General features: G+C 39.8%; 2 protein-coding genes across 5 annotated transcripts in view; one reads left to right on the top strand and one right to left on the bottom strand.

Annotated features, from left to right (window-relative positions):
- The window catches only part of DHX36 (DEAH-box helicase 36), a 53,801-nt gene extending 45,404 nt beyond the window's left edge, over window positions 1–8,397 (top strand). The window contains exon 25 of the mRNA XM_061637091.1: window positions 1,183–8,397. Within this exon, the coding sequence (XP_061493075.1) occupies window positions 1,183–1,368 (186 nt within the window). The 3' untranslated portion in view covers window positions 1,369–8,397. The remainder of the gene's footprint in view (window positions 1–1,182) is intronic.
- A 1,399-nt stretch (window positions 8,398–9,796) lies between these two features.
- ARHGEF26 (Rho guanine nucleotide exchange factor 26) overlaps window positions 9,797–26,728 on the bottom strand; it is a 105,870-nt gene continuing 88,938 nt past the window's right edge. For all 4 annotated transcript variants that reach the window (XM_061637093.1, XM_061637096.1, XM_061637095.1 and 1 more), the window contains exons 13-15: window positions 15,689–15,756; window positions 14,463–14,567; window positions 9,797–13,035 (exon numbers count right to left, since the gene is read on the bottom strand). In XM_061637093.1, the coding sequence (XP_061493077.1) occupies window positions 12,893–13,035; window positions 14,463–14,567; window positions 15,689–15,756 (316 nt within the window). In that variant the 3' untranslated portion in view covers window positions 9,797–12,892. The remainder of the gene's footprint in view (window positions 13,036–14,462; window positions 14,568–15,688; window positions 15,757–26,728) is intronic.

Genomic DNA, 26,728 nt, shown 5'->3' with positions numbered 1-26,728 from the left:
ATTATAAATACTGTATATTACAAATATGATTCTGTTCAATCTAACATTTGTTGCCATTTCCTATAATGGATAAATATGAAATATTTTTTCAGGTGTAAGTCCTTTTCAGGCATTTCATTCTGGACAGAACTGTCAGCACAGAATTTAATCAGAAGTGCTCTTTCCTCGCTCCTTCCTGGCACTGGGGATGAGGAAATAACAGACAGATACTGCATTTATTTCTGTATGATATTTTCCTGGTCTACTGGATCTGTTTTCAGAAAAAAACACAAAGAGCTTAAAGTAGAGAATCAATGTTCAGATAAGCAGTGTACAGCCCTGTTCATTCATTTCTCCCATCCCTGCATTGAGGAGGTAGGCAAGGACCCTCAAGCACCATAATCTAATACCGGACTAAGAGCTTTCTCTGAAACGTAACAATTAAGTCAGAGCTGTAGTTTAGTGTTGAGGAAGGAGTACAGTAACAGTTTAAAATCTATAAAACATTTCACTTATTTATCAGATACTAACCACCTTATGGTTAAATCCATATTGAACTTACGTGATAGCAGTTCAACAATCATTAGTTTATTTTTATCTGAAATTTCTCACATTAGTGTTTTTTTATTATATTCCAGTTGTTTTTATTGTTATAATTAAAAGTGCTATCAAGAGTATGTTTTCTGTAGTGATCCTTTTGAGGATATTTGAACTAAAAACAAACTTCAAGGATTAACTATTACAGGATTTTAAAACTATTGGGATGTATCCAACTGCCATAGTTAACATAGGCCTATTGAAATTAATGGACAAAACTTAGTCCCATGAATGTCAGTGTGTCTACTCTGAGTATAGTTTAGTTGGATACAGCCCATTGACTGTTTAGGTAACTTCCTTTTGATACTTGTGAGAAACTATTTCCTTTCCAAGTGCAAAAGTGGATTATACAGTGCAGTTCTTGAATAATTTAAAACAGATAAAGCTGTTCCTAAAACAATTTGTGTTTAATTTGGTAGAAAAGAACTAGTTAAATTTTTAAGAGGTTTGACACCTATTCTTAGCAAAAACACAGAGTAATGAAAAACTTGAGCACTTTATTTCCAAGTATGTATTAAGTTTCGATGTTACTATAGAAAAGTAGGAAAATTGTCAAAACTTGTTCCTTTCGGTTTCTTTACAAACCAATGTCCATTTTTTCCACAGGATTTGAAAAAAGAATTGGATGACCTTCTACAAGAGAAAATAGAAAACCCACAGCCTGTGGACTGGAACAATACTAAATCAAGGGACACAGCAATGCTGACAGCCATTATAGACTTAATCACAACACAGGAGAATGAAACTTACAGAAACTCTGCCTCCTGTTTCCAGAGTGGACAATACTGTTAACATACTGTTCCTTTTGCAGCTGAAGAGATGAAAACTCTACCATTTTTTTTGTTAAAAGTTTATCTGGGCATCTTGGAATTCCATTTTTAGTGTCAGTAGTTTATAATGGCTGTATGTATATGGCATTCAATGTATAAAATAGCTGTTTACATAGGTGCCAGTGCTGCATAGTCGTATTGTGTTGTGTGCGTGTATGATTGCTATATGCTGTGGCTTGAGGACTAATATTTTTTGTCAGGTAAAAGCTGGATGAAACTGAACTGAAAACATTTTTTTACATTCTGCTCTTTACACTATTTTTTTTGCCAACTGTGGAATAGTCACTTTAAAAAGTGGTCATAATTAGTAATTAAAATCCCCTTTTCTGCCATTAGCCTTTAGTTTACATTCTGCTGAGAATTTTGGATGAGTTACTATTAAGTACATACTTCTGAGAATTAAAATGGCCTATAAAACTGAACTAAAGTCATCCCCAAAAGAGATGTAAGGGCTGCTATGTTGAAAGCATTGTCTTATTTTAAATAAAATTCATGGTAGGAAGAAGCTTCATGAGATGTTCATTGTTTAGATCTTTTTAGGTAAATATATGCACTCAAATCTAGCAGTGGAGCATGGAATAAGAAATCATTTGTTGAGCCCAGTAGCTGGGGTTGCACATACATGCCTGTTAGATATTTTAATACCTCTTAATCAGCTATTTGGGACAGGAGTAGGATTTAGTCTCTCCCCTTGGCAAATAGTGTCGTTTAGGATTGGGGCAGGGAAATACAAATAGGCCCTTTCATTCCAGTGGGAGTAATATACACAAACTGTACACTGAGTAGCAGCCAGAGTTCCATTTCAATAATGTGAATGCAGGTTTTTTAAACTAAGAGCTTCTTTTTATAAGTACTTAATTGAATTGAATATGTGACTTTACTAGTAGTTTTCATATGGGCAACATTATTGCCAAGAGTATTACTATATTTGTGTAGAATCTCCTGCAGAGTCTGAAAGTGGCAGCTTCTCTTTAATGGTTGATTTCAAGTTACTCAGTGGAAAACCTAAGCAAATACACAGCATGTCTTAAAACTGGTGCAGACTCTATGTGGCTAACTGAGCGGTTGCCAACCTTTTTGGACCAGGGGCATATTTCAAATTTTGACCGAGTGCTTGGGGCACCAATCACAAAATGGCTGCTTTGTGATATAACATAATTGAGAGTGGTCATTGTGACGTCCTTCCCTGGTTCTCCCTGTCAGGTTCCCACCTGCTTGTGGCTACTGCCTTTCAATAGGCACCACCAGGGACACCACCAGTCAGGACCGTCCTTTATATGGTTTCTCACTCCGCTCTAGCACAGATCTCACTAGATCCCACTGCTAAGCAGTACCACCAGTCACTTCCTGTAACCAATACTCCCAGAGACTTTGCCTCAGTCTCTCTATAGCTTGTTACTTTGACTGTGTGCCTATGCTGTTCCCAACCCGTTTGTATATAAAGCATCCAACTCTGGGTTGCTCTGGATACTTGACTTGTTACAATATGTCCCTTCCCCGCTTCCACCATTAGATACAGTTTCTGTTTAGCCTCGGTAATTACCTTGCCCTCCCTTCTGGTCTGTATATTCCCCCAGTCAAGGATCAGGCCTTTGGGAAACCAAATAAGTATTTATTTACTAACAACAGGAAATAACAAGGTTACTTTAGTCATAAATTTTTTTATTCAAGATTTCAAAAACAAAACAAAAAAGAAAAAGAACAAATTAATAACTAATACAATAAAAAATATTGACTTCCGATTTGTCGTAAATCAGCTATAGGTCTATAGTATATAACAAACCTGTCCCTTAATATATTACAGAATCACTTTCCTCCAGTAGTTATCTTGATTAATCATTAAATCTCATTAACATCATTTCATTTTATTCTTTCCACAAAAAGTCAAAGAGAGGTTTCCAGTCCTTGAGGAATATATCGATTTTTCTCCAAATAGGCATGTCAATTAATCCATCTGTTCAAGTCTAGTAAATCCAGTAATTTCAACAGCTATTCTTCCATTATCAGTGTTAGTTCCATCTTCCATCATCCATCCTTGCACACATAATTCTGCTGTCATAGTCATATTCATATAGTAAGAGTCTGATAGGAATTTCCTTCATCACACATATTTCCTTGCCATCAATTCTGACTGTGTTACTGAAATATTGTTGTAAAGTCATATCTCTGTTCCTCTTTTTTATGGAATGCACTAGCACATCTCTTGAGAGTTTTTCCATTGTCACATATCTGGAATTAATTCTATAAACTTTCTCTATTTCAGATTCCATCAGATCATTCCAGTCCAGGAATTTTTTTGAGACATTGATAAATTTATCTCTGATATCTTCACCAATTCCTTCAGAGACAGCGCTGAATTCCAAACAATAATCTTTGTCACTAGGATCCATCACAGCCATAAAATCCAAATCTTTTTCCAATTCCACATTTGATATATCTATTCCAATCTCCAGGACTTGCACCTTCTCTTTAATTTTTCTTTCATCTTCTGTTGCTTGTCCAGTTATATCTTCTTTTCTCATAGAATCCTTTATTTCTTTCAGCTCCTGTTTCATTTTGCCAAATTCAATTTTCATCTCTTGTCTGCCCTATCTCAATTCTTGGTTCGTTATCTTAATCTCATCCATTATTTTCTGAAACATATTTAGAGAGAGAACCCCTTCCTGTACATCCAGGGTCTCGGCCACTTTCTTGATTGTCATTCTTAAGACCGGGAAAAAAAAAACCCTTCAATTTCCAGTATAGCCACTATTCCCAAGCAAAGAGCACTTTATTTCTTTTTCCAGCAACAAAGGAGTTAATATTCCAAGCCTGTTGACATCATCTTCTAGACAGTACAAACTGCCTTATCTCTTATGTTACCAAGAGTGCAAAACAAATTTAGTTCACAGCATCAAAATAGTTAGTGGCATAAAGAATAAGCAGATTCGTCAAAATAAAGTAAACCAGAAAAAATAGTCCCAGACATATAGTACTCAAATGTTCATATTAATCAGATTTTCCTCCTCAGATTAGATGCCCCTCATCCGTTTGTATCTTTATAATGCTCAATTCCATGCCAGCTTTTTGCAATAAAAACAAAGATAAGCTATTTCGATTTTCTTCCTCCTTAATTCCATGTATAAAAGAGAAAGGTATAACTCACCCAGGGATTCTTTGTTGCTGATTCTTTAACAAATCTCTTTTACTGTAACAATGATAAGAATGATAAGAGTAGACTGAAGGATGCTTGCCTGTTAGAATCCGTTTTTCTTTAAAGAAAAAAAACACGTCTCGCTTAGTCAGTTTGAGCTTGCTTGAATTCCCTGACTCCGTCAGACGCTGCCAGCTACACCTTCGTTCATAGGCGATCCTGATGAATTCCAGTCCCCAACAAACACAACGAAGCTTCTGTGGGTGATCTCTTCGTTTCTCCCTTGCTGGGAGAAAGTTTTTACCAGTCAAAAAATTATTCTGACTAGTTTTAAAACTGAAAAAGCTTCCTCTGAGACGGGAGCTCGTCTCAGAGGCAGTCACAGGCGGAAGAATCCTCCTGGGAAGTCCAGGAAATAACAAGATTACTTTAGGAATGTTTCACAAGCGTATGGTTTCATATATTGTCACTCTTTGTTTCTGTTCATATATATCCTCTTTAAATATCAGCCAAATCCAATCCAAACTTCCCTCAGAACTCTGCCAACCAACCCTCACCAAACGACCTCACTCCAACCAACTCAACAACTTCTCCCCTTCCCATCACTCATAAACCTCCATTTATACCTTCAGCCAGCCAGCCACTCAGCCAATCATCATCCAGCATACTTCAGCTTCTCACCCATGTACTCCCCCTTTTTCTCTCAGTCAATTACAATACATCACCTAACAGACCCGCACTTACCATATTTACAGATGCTTAACCTACAGGAACATCACAGTCATTGTGAAGCTTTTCCCATAATTGTATTTCCATACTAGAAAAGGATTGACCTGTTGATTTTCTGCCTGCCATACAGCTGTTAAGATCCCTGTTTTTCCCTAATGCCAACCCTAAACCAAAGCCCAGGCTGACATCCTGTAGCCTCTTCCCTTAAAGCCCCATTAAACACAAAGAGGCTAATTTCTGAATAGAGAAAAATGCTTAGAGTGGTAGCTGCAGATCATGCCCATAACTTTCTAGGAAGGCTAGAGACTTTTTTAAAAAATATTTTTTATTTATTAATAGATTCTGGGCTACTTGCTGGGGGTATGACGTGCCTACAGGCGATGGGTTGGCGACCCTTGAGCTAACTCATGGGCCCTTGCCTAAACCAGTTATAAAAACGATTGCCACAACTCTTCTTCTCCTCCCAAAATAAAAAAATCCCGGGGGTTGCAATTGCATTTTTAACTTTAGTTTTAGAAATTTTAACTATAAATATTGCAGAGGTGATGTGTGTGCCAGGTTATATTGCTGAACAAGTACTTGCGATTTCCCACAAATTGAATGGTTAAATTGTACTATTTAGACTTGAGTAGACTAATTATGTCTAGCTTTTCTTAAGTGGTAAAATCTTGGGACCCCCCTTTTTTTTTTTACTAAACATCCTAATTTGAAATGTGTTTAGTGAATTATTAACAACTCTGCTATATTTCATTCACCACTTTGGAACTGTTCTATGTATGGTATATATACATTTCTCCTCTGGAAGTGCAGTCTTTTCTTAATTACTGATTTTTCTACCATTTAAACATTCTGATAAATTTGATGTTTCTGGATGAATACATAGACATGCAGTAGAGCAAATGCAGTTAATTAAAAAAATGTGAAGATCTTGGTAATGAAAGAGAAATGAGCCAGTACCCAGAAAGAACAATGGGGAGTGTCTTTTTAGACCAGCTGTGGCCAAAGCTTGCAATTGGCCACTCATGCATTGTTTCCAGTGGGCATGCATAGAAATAGCTGGTATCCCTCCACATGCTGCTGAAGAGCCACTAATCAACTTACATATTCATGGGCTGGCCAGTTTTTGTGGGCAGACTCATTTGCAAGGCCGAGCTGGAACTTCTTAAATAAGTGTCCTTAAATGGTCACTTAACTGCTCAGGGTCACATGACAGATTCTTATGTGGTGATTAATCTCTTATATACCTTGTGTGCACTCTAATGGGTGAAAGGTTGCATGAATGGGCTTTTTTTTCTAATTAGGTAAGAAGAGCCCTGCTGGATCAGACCAAAGGCCCAGCATCCTGATTTCCCAGTGGCCAATCAGATTACAAACAGGTGCATGCATTGAGAAGCCACCACTTCTGTTTGCCCAATAGGTAAGTTTCAACAAATTGAGAAACCAACAGAGGTGTTTTTTTGTTTGATCATACCAACTATCAACCACAGAGGAGATACCTGCTTTTATGTTTTGGTAGGGATTCTCATGTACAAATTATGTTACTTTAGAGCAGAATGCATAGGTTCACATGAGGCTTCCTGCTTCTAAATGCGCATGAATTTCCATTATCTTCTATTTTGCTGTTAAGCTCACTGATGTATTTTGTTTAAAGACAAACATCAAAAGTTAATATAGCCCATAAAATATTTTCCTGGGGCTAGATCAATAAAATATATTAAAAAATTCTGAATGATCACACTAAGCTGTTACTAAGTTAGTAATGGTACTTAAAGTGAAATATCAAAGAAGATGGCCTCTGGGCAGTAATGAGTGACTTTTATCTTCCAGATAAATGCTCTAGGATTCAATGAATGAATGTTGAAATCACAGCACATTCCAACATATGGAAGGGGGTTACTTTTTCATCAAAAATCCTGAAACACCATTTTGAGAGTGGTGCATGAAAACAATTTAGCTGCATCTATTAGTACTTAGAATCATAGAACAGTAGAGTTGGAAGGGGCCTATAAGGCCATCAAGTCCAACCCCTTGGTTGGTTACTTAGACACTTTATTCAGATTGTCTTAGATGGCACTAAAAGGGTTTATTTTATTTTGTTGCATTTATATACCGCCCATAGCAAGTAGCTCTCAGGGCGGTAAACAGAATAGTGTTTCATATATAGTGTCTGTAATTATGGTGGTGGTTGCAACAATATGCAAAACAAAGTATTAAAACCAAGCAACTGTAGAAAAAGAAATGCATATGCTTGTTTTTGATGTTGTATGTTACGTATAGACTATGTTGTAAGAGTGCACTTTTTTCACTGCATTAGTTCTACACAAAAATAGAACGAATTGTAGGGTTCAGAATGGCTTTTGTAAAATTTCACGATCAGGTGACTTGATTAATCAGGTATGTCACAACCTACCTAAGACCAATCCTTTTTACAGTTCATGAAGTTAAAATCAAGGGTGGTATCCAACTAAATCATACTTGAAATAAATTCCAACTTGATTTAAAGTGGGTGTGTGCATTACACTGGCTGACAAAGGGTACCAAAAGCAACCCCTGCAGTCTTTTCCCATCCTTTGGGTTTCCCGATGTTGGACTACAACTCCCATCAGTGCCAGCCAGCATGGCCAATAGTCAGTAATTATGAGAATTGTAGTCCAGCAACATCTGGGGACCCAAAGATTGGAAAAGGCTGATTTGGAGTGATTTAAAATGCTTCTTGCTTCCATTGTGTGGAAAGTCACTTATGCCTTTGCTACAAAACAATCTTTTTACATCAGTTAAAGTTTGCAAACACAGCTCTGGCTTGGAAATGAGTCCAGAACCCCAAACTTTAAAAAAAGCAATGGAAGAATGTTAACATTGGCCTGCTACTTTACCTACGAGAGGCCTTTGCATAGCGGAGGAGGTGTATGCACACCTCACATCACCATGGACAAAATAATAATGAAATGTAAATGCATCTGTGCACATACTGTAGGCATAATAGTGAAGTGGTAACAATGAATTGCTAATACAACACTGGCAATTTCAAAGTTGTAATTCATGTTTTTCAGGCAATTATGCCTACAATGTGTGTTGGAGATAGGTTATTTGTAAATACATTACAAACGTTACTAATCTGTAAACACTGCAGAACAACCAGATACAATAGTCTTGCAAACAAAAAAAAGCAAGTTATAAATCATCAACTGAAATAAAATTAAATTAGAATTTTGGCTTTGGTTTTTATCTCATACTTAACTTTTAAAGTTTTTTTTAATCTAAATGTAAATAATATTCTAAATCATGCTGTAGTTAAAAGAACTGGAGATTTTTTCAGAAAACCCACATGCCTGTGCATAAACTAGCCTTTCTCCCTTTTAAAAACGTGGGTAGAGGGAAATCATTACTGAGAAAAAGATACTCATTTGTTCTTCCACAGCACTATCTCCAAGTTTGATGGGTTTATAATTTTGATTTGATCATCTCCTATGGATGGTGGGAGGGTGTCCCAGGGGCCATGGGATTTCCCAGAACTCCCTCTCTGAAGATGGAGCAGGTTCTATGCTTTAGGAGTCTCCTTGTTGCATCCCTGCCATGGGTACTCTGGTGATGGGGGTAAAAGGGGGAGTAGACCAAGAGAAGCTTTGGATACTGTGACACGTCTACAGAATGGACAAACATACACAAACCCTACAGTTCGCATAATTTGGGAAGTTATAAGTCTTTCCCACCTCCTAACTGGCCCTGTTACAATTCTTTCTCTGCCCAAGCCTGGCATAGCTTTGCTGATTCCTCTGCCTTGGGTTCATTCTGTCAGTGTCTAGATTTTTTTTGTACATAAATACTTGTTAGATAACAGAAAAAAACATATTACAGGCAGAAGTAAATACAAAATGGAAGCATTTTGGGAACAGGCATGTAAATATATATAAAACAAAAGTAACTTCTACATCAGTTTCTTTTCTGGCACTAGGTAGAAGTTGTTTGACAGCAGAATTAGTAGTATCTTGACAAAGTTGTCCACAAGATTTAAAGTAGTTTCATACATCTCTCATTGGCTGTCTTGTTATCTTGAAAGGCTTTCCTAGAGTATGAATGTGGTATAGCACTTAGCAAGTCATCCACTGTGTCCTTTTGGAGCAAAGTTTAGTTGCTGTGAAATGAGCAGCTGAGGCATGAAGACTGTTCCTGCATAGCTGAAACAGCAGCACTGCCCCTTGTTAGGCTAGAGCTGTCTTTCCCAACATTTTGGTCCCCAGATGTTGTTGGACTCCAACTCCCATCAGCTCCAGCCAGCCAATTGTCAGTCACGATGAGAACTGTAGTCCAGCAATATCTTCTGGGCTAGAGATGAGAAGGTATGTAGTCTCTTTCCATTTCCCACTGGCCACTGTCCTCTGGATATGCTAAAGGGGATAGATTCTATAAGCACAGCAGTAGGTTTCAGCTGTGCCAACTGTTACTTGGATTAGCACTACTGTTCATGTCTCCATTATTAAGGAATACAATGGCATTAATGGATATGTGCAGAAACAGCTTTATTTACATGTCAAGTGATATATACATGGAACATAGTGTTTACAACCCTACACAAAATATGGACAAAGGCAAAACCCACAGGCAGTCTGGATTCCACAACTTCTGAAAAAATGTACATGCTTTCTTTGTACACTTAGAGAAAACCCTTGTCTTTATGGTAGTGACACTCTTGCATTGTAAGCAATATATGCTTCAGTAGAAATTGATGTGCAGGCTTTAACATTATTCAAATTCATTGTCTCCTATGCTATATATAAATATTACAGTGCACAGGTTTCCATCCACCCAAAAAAAATCACATGTAAAAAAAAAGTTTTACCATTCCTCCACTCGAGTGTTTGATTCTTGTTAAATGAGAAATGGTCCCAAGAAATGACAAAGTTCCTTATAATACACATGTAGAAAATGCCACATCTATTTACATAAAAAGGGAACACTATTATAAATTAATTATAAATCAACTCCTATTTACATCTTCATGTGTCAAGAAATTACTGTCAAACTCCCAAAGTGGAGATTTACAATAAGACATTCAGTAGGTGATGCAATGATAACAGGTTTCCTCTAGAGGGAAATGGAAGGACAGTATACTATCATTACAATTCAGTGGCCTCAGTCAGAGGAAGCTAGTTATGGTGAAGGCCCACTGAACTCAATGGGGCAAGTTCTGATTAACAAGACTACTTAAAGCGAACAACTTTCTCACAACTAGGGCAAACAAGTTTGGTTGGCTAGCTTTGGAAAATTGCCCTTGGCCACTTTAAGATCAATTCCTGGACTGCTCTTGCCCCTTAATTTTTGCTTCACATATGTGGGTTAGTATCCATTCCATACCAGCACACTTTAGCACTGTTAATACAAGAATGGCAAACCAGGCTGTGTCCACAGCCAAATATTGTTAAAAAATATCCTTAATGCCTCCTTTTAACAGTTTTTTGGGTGGGAGGGAAATCCTAGAAAGCAGTTTCAAAACCATAGTTGTGATCAGAATTTTTCTTTATACTAACTTTGCTCTTCTCATGCCTTAACACTTAGATTGAAATTAACATTGATGCCAATAGTATTTGTAAAAACCTTGTAGATATTTTCTAACATTATGCTATAAGAGATACAGAGCTGACACTCCATTTGCTGCTCCCAATTAAAACATAAAACGTGTAAGAGGCTGTCATGCTGTGCGTTGGCTGGCCCGTCAATGTTATAAGGCAGGCTTGGAGTAATGCAGAGTGCAAAAATGTCACATAACCTGTTTTGTTCAACAAGGTGTTTTGAGGAAAGTGGGGTGGTGAAGAGACACCCATCTCCTGTAACTACTACTTAAACTCTGGATTGTTGAGATACCTGCTCTGAAACAAAGAGCCAGCACGCATGCCAATGTGACACTGAGTCCCAGCTGCTCATGAGGGTTATTCAGAAGTAAAAACAAACTATTTATTTAATGAATGGGGAGTGGGCAAGGCTAGGGTGTGTGATCTGGCTTCTCAATGCAGTTATTGAAAGGAGGGTTAGTTTAGAAGACCCCATGGTGCTAACATTATAATAACAGAACAACCTCTCCTCCCACCACGGTACACATATGAAAATCTGCTGCCTGAGCAGAAGCCAGAGATGTATGGCTTACTGCAGGTGCTGGAGAACCTCGGGCCTGGGGCTGAATACAATTCTCCAGGTCTCTCTTTCGGGATTCTCTAATGACAACCTCTCTCCCCAACCCACACCTCTCACTGGTCTTGGTTCGCACCCTCGAGTGCTTTTGCCTGGCTGGAATGTATCCTTGAACTCTGATAATATCTCTGGTTGGCCTGGATGGAGGATAGAGAGGGGTGTGCAAGTGCATGTACAAAATAGCCTACTGTACAAAGGTAAAATTTACATTAATTTTTCCACCAACGTTTGGTTCTGGTTCCTTCCACCACTAGCATGTGGCCCCCTGAACAGTCCAGAATGACATATGGCTGAAAAATATTCCCCATCCCCAGGTTATTAGGGTTGAACTGTTGCTCTTAGTTCATTCTTCCCTTGGCCCACATAGGAGCCTAGGCTTGCTGTTACATCCAAAATGGGTTTAAGGTTTATTTCTCCTTAACAAACCAACATGAGCAAGCCAACAACAAATCATGGCTTCATATTAGCTAATGAGTGTGGTTTATTAGGAACAAACCATGATCCTGGGTTCAGATATAATGACAAGCCAAGATTCATGGTTGGTTTGTTTCCACTTCTGCTTACATTCTAATAAGCCATAAACCACAGTTCATTGTTGCATGTGAACAAGGCCTATAAATATCTGCTAAACAGAAGGTAAGTAAGGACTGTTAATTTTGACCATTCAGCTACACATTCCCCCATTCATTTAGTGTACCTGTTTTTACCTTTCTCCTCTGCTGTTCCTACAGTAGAACACAATAGCTACTGTAGTTTTGTCTGTATCACATCTTAAGATGGGGGTAATTGGAACACACAGTAGAATGCTATCAATAAATACCATGCAAAACTCAGAAACAGTGCAGGAATGAAAACCAATCTAGTAAATTGTAGCAAAATCAACAGTTGAACATTTAACTGCATTTGTTACACCAATTTCAACAAGATTGAGTCATAATTACATGTTAAGTTCTAGCTGCACTTCCAATGATGTACACATCCATCCAGCTGATTGAATTAAGATATGCACCCAAGAATTTAATGTCTGCTCTTGCACATTGGTTTCCATATGATTTTCTCATCAAGAGAGACCAAGGGGGTCTAGTACTTAATGTAAAATAGAAGGTGAAATGAGGAGACTCTAGAGCTGGTCTCTAACAGAAAAGAGCTGCATCTAAATTAAGATTCAGGTTGTTAAGCCCAGTGTGATAGTCCAAATAAGCGACCATTCTATAGGGATTCTATATAAAAGTAAAATCAGGTTTTAATTAGAAATGACTATTGGTTAAAAAGAAAGAAAGAAAAAGTTAATTCTGCTATTGACTTGAACTGAAAAACCTCTATCTGCATTTAATGCTTTTATGGCTGCTTCCATTATAATGACCATCTGCATGAGACCAAGATGCCCCAGACCTCACTTAGTGCAAACCCTAGTGTAACACAGATATATCGGAGAAAGAATCTATACATTTGTTTCTAGGCCCAGCAAGCGTCCCATCCTTTCCATATTCTTCTCAATTGTGGCTTGACATGTGATCTCCTTGGCACATTCCAGTGGGAACCAGCCTCTCTCTCCATCGCGCAATCGCTCTCCTTCATACCAACCTGAAATGAATAATGAAGTACTAAATATGATACATCTTAAAAGCTTAAGAAGAGCACTGATGGATCAGATCAAAGGTCTACTGACAGTGTGACTCTATAACTTGTCCGTTCAGAAGTGAGTCCTATTGATTTCAACACAGCTTATTCCTAAGTAAGTGGGTATAGAGTCATAACCCATCAACATCCTGCTTCATACAGTGGTCAGATGAATGCTTCTGGGATGCCTAAAGCATACCAATGTAGGATTGCTCTGCCTGCCATCTTTTTTTATAACTTACAAAGCCCCCAACAGTTCAGCCATTTTTTCCCATAAGAAAAGTTCTAAATTAGCTTTTTCTGTAACTTTTCTAGCTCATTAATGCCTCTTTTTGAGATGGGGTAGCCAGTACCGTACACAGTATCTCTAAAGTGGTTTACTGATACTAGCCAATTTATTTTTAATTTCTTTCCAAATATTGCCTAACATGGAATTTGCCTTTTATTCATTGCCACCATAACCAACATTTTTATTTAGCTATCCGCCACAACTCAGGTTTTCTTTTCTAATTAGTCACTGCCAATTCAGACATCAGAGTATATGTGGATTTTTTTGCCCTAGTATGAATCACCTTGCAGTTATATTCACTGAACCTCATTCTGATGTTTTGTTGCTTATTCACCCAGTTTTGAAAGATCTTAAGAGCTAGGCTCCAACATAAGCACAAGCCTGAGTCTGTAAAGTTCAGAAATGCTTTCAGATTTATTTATTATAAGAATGTCAACATACAGTGACATCCTATATGCGTCTGTTCAGCAACATCCTTCACTGACCCTGCTCTGTACCTTCCTTGGGTGTTTTTGCCTGACTGGAATGTCCCCTTGAACTCTAGTAGTGCCTATTGCTTGCCTGGGTGGAGAATGGAGAGAGGTGTGTACGGAGGGGATGTCAAAGTATCTGACTCTTACACAACTGGAATGTAGCCTAGTATCCTTTCCTCTGGCCACTTTTGCTTCTGGCCCCACCCTCCACTGACACATGTCCCGCTGTAAAGTTGCCTGTGAGGGAATGTGGTCCTTGTACTGAAGAAGGTTCCCCACTCCTGCTCCAAATATATATACCGTTATTCAGAAATCCTTGTTACTGCCTTCTCAAAGCAGTCCCTTGTACAACCCATTATATCTAGCAGTATATCATCAAACACATAAGGACTGTAACAGCTTCTGATGGGGTCTGAAAAGGACTTTTTAGCAAACTCTTACGTAAAAACCTCTCCTTTAAAGCAGGGATGGAGGACCAATTTGAATGGCTACTCCCAGAGGCTGATGGATCCTTCTTTGGATTATAGTGTCTTGTGGTATACCTTTGAAGCAGATGCTAACTATCCTTGTAGTAGTATGAAAGTACTGTTTCAATTTGTGGTAGCTAAGCAGCAGGAAAATCCACTCACCATCATTAACTTTCTGAGAGACCAGAACTACATCTGCAACTTGGAGGGATAATTCGTCTGATTGCTTGGCAGTGTATGATCTGATGACTTCTACCTGGGTTAAGGCTGAGAAGAGAGAGTATTTATTGATCCACATGGCAAATCTTAGGAAGCTCATACGTTCAGTTAAGTGAGAATCAACACATCAGAAGCATATTGCTTCCCAGCCTACTTACCAGGAATCAGATGATTTGATAAAAGCCAATTGTCTACGGCAGACAAGCTATAATGGCTATTTTACACATTAAAGCTCCAAAAAGAAAAGAAAAAGGTTCAGGGAGGTATTCAACTAAGTGTGTAAGGCGTATCACTAGCACAATGGGACTTCCCCCTCCCCTCCTCCCCCTGTATGCCTCTGTGCCACCCCCAATCTGCTCCAGAGGTTTAGGGGAACCCCCAGAATAGATGTAGGGGGCAGAAGTGGGGAGGAAAGAGAAATCCTTGTGCTATCCTTGTGCTGATGGAACATTCATCTTAGTGGTACACTGAATATAACCCAATATCTGCATTTATTAAATGGAAAGCAAATTTTAATCATGACCTATTGATTACAATGGGACTTCAATGTACCTAGCTGTCTGGATATTCAGCTTTAGAATATTTTTGAAGTTTTGCATCTTCCCTGCCTCTTCTTTTTCAGAATAGATAGAAAATTCAAACAGTCATTTTACTAAGTATGCAAGTAAATACAGTAGGGCCCTGCTTTACGGCGCTTCACTAATGCAGCGGTCTCAATTAGAAGCAATTAGACTAAAGCCCCACTCATACAGTGCTTGTTCTGCTTTTACGGCAGTTTTCGGGCATCGCACACCATTCTATTCAATGAGTTCCGCTTTTCAGCAGCGGTCCGGAACATAACCTGCTATATGAATGGGCCCTGCTGTACTTAGAAACAAACATCTTACAATCTTCCTCCCAAGCACAACAAACCTGCAGGGGGCATCCTTTAATTGTTCTTTAATCTTATGGTTTATTAGTGAAAGTATGTCTCTCTAAAATGCTCAAGAAAATAGTTCTTTTCCAAAGAGTAAGTTTTCTCTTTTGCTAATAACTAATATTACATTCAGGGTCCTTCCTACCCCCTCCCCAACATAAACACATTAAAAGGCAATAGATGTAGCTTTACAGTTAAGTTGTAACTGTATTTGACATCAAAGTCCTAAAGAACCTTCTCATTGCTCACTTACTTGTCCGGTCCATGGTTCTTCTTTCAGTGCTCTTCCCAAGTGCAGTGATCCAGCGAGCCCGCTCATTCCTGCAGAAGGGGAAGAAAAAGTTAAGTGTTTTTTCAGTCAAGTGATGCCTGTGCTTTATTGTATGCCCTGAATTCAAATCCGACCTCACTGTTATGGAAAAACATATTCAACCTCTGAAGGTATGTCTGTCAAGATACAGGGATAATACTTAGATGCCCACTGCTGGATCTTTGCAAACAAACTCCTAATCAGGATGACAATAAGTAACTAGATAACTTTTCTGTTCTCATGCTGCTGACAAGTAGATCAGGGTGGGAAACTTAGGCAGCTAGCCAGTGACTTGCTGCAAATCACCCAGTAAATCTATGACTCAGCAGTGATGAACTCTGATCTCTAAGTTTGAAGTTCAGTTCCATTGGCTTTTCTTTCTTTCAAAGCATTTATAAACTTAATATTTTAAAAATTCTGTATGTGGTATACAATATAAAAACAATAAATATCACTGAAACAAAAATGCAACAAAATGTAAAAAAGTAGTATAAAATCATAAAAACAAATAAAAAAGGAATTCAAAAAATAAAACAGGATATGATCCTGAACAAAAAGGTATGTCTTTGCAACATGTCTGAAGCAACTGATGCTTGCTGCTTCACATATACAATAAGGAAGGGCATTTCATAGTATAGGGACAATAGAAGAAAATGCCTGTTTTTGGGTCACTGCTCTATTATATTCTGTAGGGTACAGTGCCACAAGTAAAAATCTCTCAGATTGTCTAAGTAATCTTATTGGGACAGGCTGTCTTTCGGGTTACCTGGTCCCTAGTTGCTCAGGATTTATATGTTAACACCACCTTGAATATGGCTTGGTAGCTGACTGTCAGTCAGTGCAGTTGCCTCAGCACAGGTGTAACATGTGTACCCAAGTGATCCATTCAACAATCTGGCTGCAGCATTCTGTACCAGCTGCAGCTTCCAGGCCAATCCCAAGGCAAGCCCCACAAAGAGCATATTACAGTAGTCCAATCATCATATTGTTGTTGTTTATTAAATTTATATATCACCCCTCCTCCCAGAAGGAGCCCAGGCGGCAAACAAAAATACTAAAAACATCTTTAAAAACAAATCTTTTTTTAAAAAATCTAAACAATTCCAACACATATCCACTCAGGGAAAAGTCTCTACTTAAAAGGCTTGTTGAAAGAGGAAGGTCTTCAATAGGCACCAAAAAGATAATAGAGATGGTACCTGTCTAATATTTAAGGGGAGTGAATTCCACAGAGTAGGTGCCACAACACTAAAGTTCCGTTTCATATGTTGTGCAGAATGGACCACCATATCAGATGGTATCTGCAGGAGGCCTTCACCCGCGCAGCACAGTGATTGACTGGGTATACAAGGGGTAAGTTGATTTTTCAGGTCCCAAATTGTATAGGGCTTCATACATCAAAACCAGAACCTTCAACTTGGCCTGGTACCTGATAGCAGCCAGTGCTATTCATTCAGTAGGGGGGTGACATGTTGGTAATACCCTGCCCAGTGAGCAGCCTCGCTACCGCACTTTGCACCAGCTGCAACTTCTGGACCAACCTCAAGGGCAGCCCCACAAAGAACGCATTACAGTAATCCAGCCTGGAGGTTACCAGGGCATGAAAAACAGTGGTCTATAAACAGCTGCAGCTGTCTTATGTGTCAAAGCTGGTAAAAGGTACTCCTAGCCACTGAGGTCACCTGGGCCTCTAGTGACAAGGAGCACCCCCCAGACTACAAACCTACTGTTTCAAGTAAGAATAACAAGGTCACACTCCCTCATCCTTCTCCCAGTAAAGGTCATTCATCAGGGCAATCAAGGCTGATTCAGTCCCATAACTAGGCCTGAACCCAGACTGGAATGAGTCAAGATAATCTGTTTCATCCAAGAGTACTTGCAACTGGGCTGCTTCTGAAAGGAATAATTGCTATGTCACAACCTTCTCATTCACCTTCCCCAAAAAGGGGGTATTTGTGAATGGGTGGTAGTTGTTATAAACCAATGGGTACAGGGTGGGCTTTTTCAGGACCAGTCAGATCACTGCTTCTTTCAGGGGGACTGGGATCCCTCCTTCCCACAAAGACGCGTTGACCACGCCCTGGATCCATTGGGTCATACCCCCTTGGCAAGGTTTAATAAGCCAAGAAGGGTAAGGGCCGAGAGGACACATTGCTGGCTGCATCACTGCAATCACCTTATCCACATCATCAGGCTGCATCAACTAAAACCGATCCCAAGAAGTTACAGCAGATGTTGCACTGGACACCTCACTGGGGACTACAGTAAATGTGAATGGGGCGTCAAGATTACTATGGAGGCGAGCAACTTTATCCTCAAAGTGCCTTGCAAACAATTCACAATGGGCTTCCAAAGAGTTTAAAACTCCATTTCCTGGAGTAGATGTTAAAAAATCCCAGACAATACGAAAAAGCTCCACTCAGTTACTTGAGGATGTGATGAAGACAGAGAAGTGGGCCTTCTTCACCGCCATAATCACCATCATATGTTACTTTACTCATGCCTAGTCAGCCTCACAGCATTTGTGCTCTAGTCCAGCCTGTTTCATTGCCCTTGTTCACTAGTGTACCAAAGTGTACAAGTGTACCAAGGTGCAAACCAGGCTCCACAATGCCAAGGAGGGCACTCAGGGGCAACCGTGTCAAGAGGCTGACGTGTCTCATTGTTCCACAGTGTGACAAAGCCTTCAGCAGGATCACCTGCTCTATCTACTGGAACCTCCTCCCACCCGAGCATTCAGGAATCCACTGGATTCCATTAGTTTCCAGTGGTGGACCATCTTAATCTGTCCACCTCCCCTGCAGGGGGGGATCAGGGCTGTAGATCTAAACTTCACTGGGAAGTGATCTGATCATGACAAAAGGGTGACATTCCCCCCCTTTCCAGACCAAAAAAACAAAAACAAATGTGTTGGACCAGTGACAACTTGTGATGGCCCATGGTCATCATGGAGGCCATGAAGTCCCGAGCCAGAACACTACAGGCAGCCTCAGCATGGATACAGAAATCACCCAGAACTGTTGGTTCTGGGCTCCTCCAACACCACAGCTGAGATGGCCTCTGCCAGCTCAGTCAGAGAAGCTGCTGGGCAGCAGGATCGACAGTACATCTGCAGCAACCCTAGTTTACTGTCTCCTTGGCCCAACACCAGGTGCAGGTCCTCACAGCCAGCTCCAAGACAGAGTGGTTTCCTGGTGACAGCGATGGAAATTCTGTAGACCACAGCAAACCTCCCTCATCTCTGTAGCCTGTACTGATGTTACACTGCGTATCCAGGTGAGCAAAGCTGGATCAGATCAACTCCTCCCAGTTCACCCACCCATGTCTCAGTAATACACACCAAATAGGCTCCCTCATCCACCATTAAATTGTGGATGTGTGTGGTCCTATTGTGTACCAGTCTGGTGTTAAACAGCAACACACATAGGCCAGCGGACACAGCAAATGAGCAACCAGGAACCTGCCCATGGGAGGAGTGGGAGTTAGGAACAAGGCATAAATAGCCTTGCCTTCATCCTTTATGTAGTTTACCAAGCATGAATTGCAGTGGCCAAGTTATCCCTGATTGTTAGAGCTGCTTTGGTTGCTATAACTAAAACCATTGGTTACATTGCATCCACTGTGCATGCAAAAGTCAGGAAGCGTAAGCCAATTGGCTGGCCTAGCTTACTTCCATTCTTCTTGTCCTTCTCTGCATCCTCTTCTCTGCAGCACTTTAAAATGCATGAGGGAGATTCCATTTTTGAATATTAGTACATCAAAGAGAAAGGTGCTAGCTTAGCCCATTCCCTACCATGCGATGTGTTCTGTCCACAGGGTGCTTTAGAAATGTGACTCTGTAATCTGAAGTAGCACAGCCCATTCTACCCCCTTATGACTTCCATCATCTCATGCACTAAATATAGCTCAGGCCTCAGTTATGGCTCCGGATAGGTGCATCTCTTGAGCACATCCAGTGACCCAAACTCATGTCTGTTCCTGAAGCAAGTGGGCAGCCCTTGGGGTCTAGGCCATTGGACGCACCCAAAGAAGGCAGCATTCATTTTGAGTTACCAACTAAATATTATTTTTAAAAAAGACTTTCTGGTACCTGGGTGATATCTGGTGGACAAGCTCAAAGTAGATCTGATGCTAGATGTTCACCAAAACAGTAGCCACCTCATATATTTATGTTTGGAATCAGCCTTTGAACTAACTGCTGGAAATACGATAGCGCAGTGGTAGAGCATCTGCCTTGCATGCAGAAGGTCCCAGGTTCAATCCCCAGCATCTCCAGGTAGAGCTAGGATTTGTGTGAAATCCTGAAGAGCCACTGCCAGTCAGTGTATATAATACTGAGCTAGATAGACCAATAGCCTGACTCGGTATAAGGCAGCTTTCCTATGTTCCTATACTGGGAGAGCCTTCCTGAACATAAGTGTTTTTCTGGGTAATAGAAGTTGAAAGAAACAACCAGAATCTCTCCAATTCAGTGTCCTATTTCTGCAAGGAGATAATTTTCACATTTATGCCGGAGAATACCCATATATGGAGCAATACTAAAATAAATATGACAGCAATTCATATTCTATGGGTTGAGCCCAGGAGTGCTCCAGATATAGCCAAACTCACAGAAGGAATATATTGTTAAGAGAACAATAGGATGGAGAAAGTCAGAGGTGATATAACGGTTTTAATTTAAGAAGTTTATACCCTTGCAGAACAAAAAATCCCTAGGTGGCATTTTGATAACTGCTAACTTCCAAACCATTCATATAAATGGCTAAGCTACATCCACTTTCAAATGAAGAGATTTAACACTTGAGCATGTCGTTATGCCCTGGTACCATACAAAGCTTATTTCAGTGAAGCATGATATTCTATATGACCTTTGTGGAAGGGATTCTCATTTACTCACTTGAGTCATTCAACAGAAGAACACATTTCAGGAAAAAGTTACAGTTGCTCTTGAAAGTCTGAAATCCCAATTATATATCTATGTGGTTTATGAAGCAGGCAAGCCAGTTGGACATTTATTTTTCAGATCAGAAAGGATGTGAATGAAGTCAGCAAACTGTTCAAAAATGTGTCAGCAAGTCACACAAAATTTCAGTATATAAAGAAAAAAATATTGAAATGAAGGAAATTGAATCAAACCAGTTTGAAAAGAGTACAATGAAAACATTATGAATGACTTTCAGCCAATTAAGATTTTAAGAAAGGCATTCTGGCACATAGGAAATGGATAATGTTGCTTGTTCTAATGATATCCATCACATTTTTAGAATGTACACCCATGCACACTCTCCTGGTTTAATAGCTCTGAGTAGTCCCAAACGGAACTAAGGCTTGTCAGATAACTTGTCTTCCTCCAACAAGTTTTCTTGAAGGAAGACAATTAAGACATTAAAAGGTTGGACAGTTGTAGTAGAGGGTTGCTGCAACCATCGCTCATGGATTTTGGAACTGACAGCAGCTGCTTCATTATTGTAGCGGCTATCACAATGAACATGTTGACCCAGTGTGCAGCAGCTGTGAAAACGGCAAATTCCTTGCCATGGATCGTTAAGGTATTGAAAAGAATACTGCAAATCTCATAATGCCATCCACAGTTGGAATACTGTGCGCAGTTATGGTCACCTCACTTAAAAAACAATATTGTAGAGCTGGAAAAGGTTCAGAAAAGGGCAACCAAAATAATCAAGGGGATGGAACAATTCTCCTATGAGGAAAGGCTATAGCATTTGGGGCTTCTTAGTTTAGAGAAAAGGTGGGTTAAGAGGTGACATGACAGAAGTGTTTAAAATTATGCATGGCATGAAGAAAGTAGATAAACTTGTGGACATCAAGTGAGGTTGGAATGGCCGCCCTGGGCTCCTGCTGGGAGGAAGGGCGGGATAAAAATCAAATAATAAATAAATAAATAAAATAAGATTCAGGACAGACAAAAGAAAGTACTTCTCCACATAGCGGAGGCAGTGATGACCACCAACTTGGCTTTAAAAGAGTTTTAGACAAATTCATGAAGAATAAGGCTGTTAGTGGCTAATAGCCATGATGGCTGTACTCAGCCTCCATAGTCAGAGACAGTATGCTTCCGAATACCAGTTGCTGGAAACTGCAGGAGGGGAGAGTGCTCTTTGCACTCAGGTCCTGCTTGTGGGGTTCCCATAGGCATCTGGTTGGCCGCTCTAAGAACAGGATGCTGGATTAAATGGGCCACTGGCCTGATCCAGCAGGCTCTTCTAATGTTCTTATTACACTTGCTACTCTAGAATTGTTGCAGTATTTCAGTGGTTGGCTATAATAAGGTTCAATAGGAAATGTTTAAAAAATAAATGTGCAACATTACGTTTCAGGGCTATTTTAATTTTTGGTAGAAGGAAAAGACTGTAAAACCTCTTGGGCAAAACTTCTATTGTGTAGATAACCCCCTTTAGCCCTCCAGTTTCCACAGATACAGATACAATCTTTGCGTTTAGTAGAAAGCTACTTGGATGCTAATGGCATCCAAAGGAAAGGATTTTTCTCTAGTCAGGATCTACACCAATGCAAACAAGATGCTTCTTATTGCTGTTGTCTAAAGCTGAACACTCCTTGAAACTGGCCCAGGAAAACAAGGCTGACCCTCTCAGTTTTCCTCATAGGCTATATAGACTTTTGCTAGACAGTTTCCATGGTTTTATCAAATGCAGTATTGAATACTGGAACTATAATGCTTAGTTAAAAAAAATTTCCAAAGCCCCAGAACAGCAAGAACAAAATCCGATACGTACATGTTAGCAATTTCTATCCATACAACAGAAAATCTAATTGCTTAAACTGGGTCTGTGCAATACTTTGGGGAATCTTTACATGCAGCAGAACCAGTTATTCAAACTGCTACAGGATTACATTTTATATGAGTAGTTTCTGTCAAGCTGAACTGAAGGATGAAGTCTGATACGTATTGACTAGTTTATGGAAACAGTCTAGGTTTAGCAGGATGTATTTATCTCTGCTAATTTGCTCTTATAAGTTACTCAATGAAGTCAGATTTCTTTTCAAAAGGCACTTTCTCAGAAACTATTTAACTTATTTGTTGCCTTTACATTCAGTACAAGCATTGTTTGATTTTGGGGGAAAACACTCTTAGGCTCTGTTATTCACTCCACACCTAAATGTCATACACTCTGAAAATGAGACTCTTAATTGGCCCCAATGGGTGAGGGGGTGATGTCCAAACAAGACGCAAGAGGCTAAAATTAATTTGGAAAGATTTATTTTAAATACATCCAAAAAAGGCCAGTGATTGCACTCTACCCAGTATAGGGAGCAGTTTGGGTCAATCAAGGTCCAAAAGGTGAAAGCAATATTTGTTTATTAGATTTTTATACAACCCTTCCTCCTAAAAGAGTCCTGGGTAGTTGAAATAACCAGAAGAAAAAAGAAGATATCTACTTAATATAAATATATCCATGTAAGAGATGACCAATATGTGTTATGTCTTCTAACACAAAAAATTAAATGAAATTTACCTAGCCACTTATAGCAACCTCACAAATGAGATCATTGCTCTGTGCACTGGCATTGCATTTTACTTATTAGTTATAAAAATATTTACAGACCACCTATGATGGCCACACTCAGCCACTCAAGGTCTCTGGCTGCCTAGTCAAGGCAGATCCGGCCACAAGAAAGTACACCCCTCTCTTATACCCTCCCACTCCCCATTAAGAACTTGCTGCCATCCAATGTTGATCACAAACTGAATATGAGCACAAGTTTGATGTGGCTGTAAAAAAGACAAATGCTATTTAAGGCTGCTTTAACAGAAGTATAATTTTCAAATTGCATGACGTACTAGTTCCTCTCTATTGGGCACTGGTTAGGCCTCATCTTGAGTACTAAGTTCAATTCTGAACACCACACTTTAAGGATGCAGACAAACTGGAACGGGTTCAGACGAGGGCAACAAAGATGATCACGGGACTGGGAACAAAGCCCCATAAAAGAATTGGGCATGTTTAGCCTTGAGAAGGGATGCCTGAGGGGAGATGTGATAACACTCTTCATGTACTTGAAAGGTTGCCACCCAGAGGAGGATCAGGATCTCTTCCTGATCATCCCAGAGTGCAGGACACAGAATAATGGGCTCAAGTTACAGGAAGCCAGATTTCAGCTGAATATCAGGAAAACCTCCCTAACTGTTAGAGCAATACGACAATGGAACCAATTTCCTAGGGAGGTAGTGGGCTCTCCAACATTGGAGGCATTCAAGAGGCAGCTGGACAGCCACCTGTCAGGTATGCTTTAATTTGGATCCTTGCTTTGAGCAAGGTTAGACTTGATGGCCTTACAAGCCCCTTCCAACTCTACTTTTCTATGATTCTATGAAATAAGTTGTGGGGGTGATTGATTTGTTTATAGGCTGTCCCTTATTAATCAGCACATAAACTTATTTTAAAAAACCTTACTTGGGTCTCCCCAAAGCCTCCTTGAGGTAGCGCAGTACAAAGGCTTCAGGCATGGGTGGTGAAAATAAAGAGAGACCACACCAGATTTATAAATAATTTAAAAAATAATAATTAAAGAGTATTAAAACAGAAAAAATGTGGAGTTTAAAGACAAGCAAAAGTTATGGAGAAAGAAATGCAATGCCCAAAAACGCCACCAAGTGGGACACAGAAAAGGTTAGAGGAAAACCAGTATATTCTCCTTTAGAGCAAAAACAAATTAAAACTGGACAAAAACAATCCATTTGCCCTAATCTAAACAGTCCCTGAAGATCCTCCATGGGGCAGAGTGGTAAGCGGCGGTAAAGCAGCTGAAGCTCTGCTCACGGCCGGAGTTCGATTCCAACGAAAGGAGGAAGTCAAATCTCCACTAAAAGGGGTCGAGGTCCACTCAGCCTTCCATCCATTGGTGGTTGGTAAAATGAGTACCCGGCATATGCTTGGGGGTAAAGAAAGGCTGGGGATGGAACTGGCAATCTCACCCCATATATATGGTCTGCCTAGTAAACGTCGCAAGATGTCACCCTAAGAGTCGGAAACGACTCGCACTGTAAGTTTGGGGACACCTTTACCTTTACCTTTAAACAGTTCCTAGACTCACCAGGGCCTCAGTAAAATTCCTTGCACACAAGCAGCCCTTTGTTATTTGAGATCTTCCTTTCAGGCTCAGCAAACTTTTGCCTATCTCCCAGGCATCTTATCACAATGAGAACCCGTCTTGTTCTGCATAGCTCCAGTCAGACCACCTGTAGCTATCATCTCTGTTGACCTGCCCCACCCCAGTACATCACAGGAAGTCATGAATGGTCCAGACTGGGATGTAACTTTCCACATATAGGCAATGGCAGACACACTGCCTTGATAATTGTGCCCCAAGGTCAGGTCATGTGATCAGCCAGACCAGGTAATTTGGGCGTTAACTCTGTAACTTCCTAAACAGATAGACATGCATCTCCATATTATACACAGCATTTCCTAAAAAGCAAAGTCCATACTAACAGTCGACAACAGCAAAGACCAATTCCTTCACACCACTCCTTGTACAAAATCCCAGGGCAGCGTATAGCAAGATTTACAAAAGAGATAAAATACCATTAAAAATAATACAGAATGATCATTTAAAAAACTGGTTCATCTTAAAAGCTTAAACCAGTGAACAGGCCTGTCAACACAAAAGTTTTCAAGAGATGTCTGAGGGTTGGAAACAAGGATGTCTGCCAAATCTCTGCTGGAAGAATATTCCACAGCATGGGACCAGTGTCACTAAATGCCCAACTTCTGGCTAAGTCAGTTGGGTTTCTGAAACATGGAGGACAACTAACCGCACTCTGGATGATCTTAAGGATCGAGTTGGGATATGAGGGCTTAAGTGGTCCTTAAGGTATCCTGGACCCAAGTTATTCAGGGTTTTATATATTAATACAAGATCCATGAAACCTGGCCTCGGAGCATATGGGCAGCTTGTGCAGATGTTTTACCAAGGGCATTTACAGCCTAACAACTGCATTCTGAACAAGAGCTGGAGCTTCTGGATCAGACCCAATGGCAGCGCCGCAGAGAGTACATTGCAATAATAATAGTCTTGAGATCACCAATGTACGAACTACAATGGGCAGGTTATTCCAATCCAGATATAGCTATATCATTTTGATGAGCTGAACGAAGCTTGGAACTCTATTAGCACCATTGCTTCAAATCATTCTATACATATAGGCATATTATGATCACCTGACTTTGATCTTGTATGACTATTTCACATCAGAGAAATTTGTGTTCAAGTAAATTAGCACATAAGGTGTTGAAGCCTACAACAGTTTTCAGGGGAACAGAAATACCTCCCAGATTTGAGATGATTAGTATTTAATATGGAAGTGACCAAAACTGAAACTTCTCTCCCCTGCCTCTCATTTTGGTACTTGTAGAAGCCACCCACAGATCTCACATATGGAGAGGATGTGGGACCAGACCACAGAGCAAAAAATAAAACAAAACTCAACTATGTGTATTCATCTCCACTTTCTGGGCGTCCCTATGAATGGTTAGGTTCTCTAGTCTATGTAAACAGTTCTGTAACATGGCTTCCAGATGTTCCATCTTGTGTGACCTAAAAATGCAAACCTAAGTGATTAAAAATAGATATTGAAAAAAAAATAATTGGTGCCACTAACTGCTGAATGGCATACAACTCCATAGAATATTTGCTAGCAATCTAGAGTTTCCCCTTACCCTCAACAACTGCTTCTGTAAGGACCCCAATAGATTCTCCATTGCCTGTTTTATTTTCTTGGAGTTTATGAAGACATTTAGACTGTGACATGCTGAATTCACACACCATTCTGGAGGTACAAGACCCCCTGTGGTGCAGTTTCCACACACAGAGAAGCATTCTTCTGACATCTCCACAACAAGGTAAGATAGCACATTGTTCAGATTTTACCATAAACCAAACCTCTATGTGATGAAGCATTAAATTATGTCATGGGCAGCCAGATATTGTTAAGACATCTTC

The sequence above is a fragment of the Rhineura floridana genome, chromosome 7 (genome assembly GCF_030035675.1).
Source record: "Rhineura floridana isolate rRhiFlo1 chromosome 7, rRhiFlo1.hap2, whole genome shotgun sequence".
Taxonomy (NCBI): Eukaryota; Metazoa; Chordata; class Lepidosauria; order Squamata; family Rhineuridae; genus Rhineura; species Rhineura floridana.
This window is presented reverse-complemented; position numbering and strand designations above follow the sequence as displayed.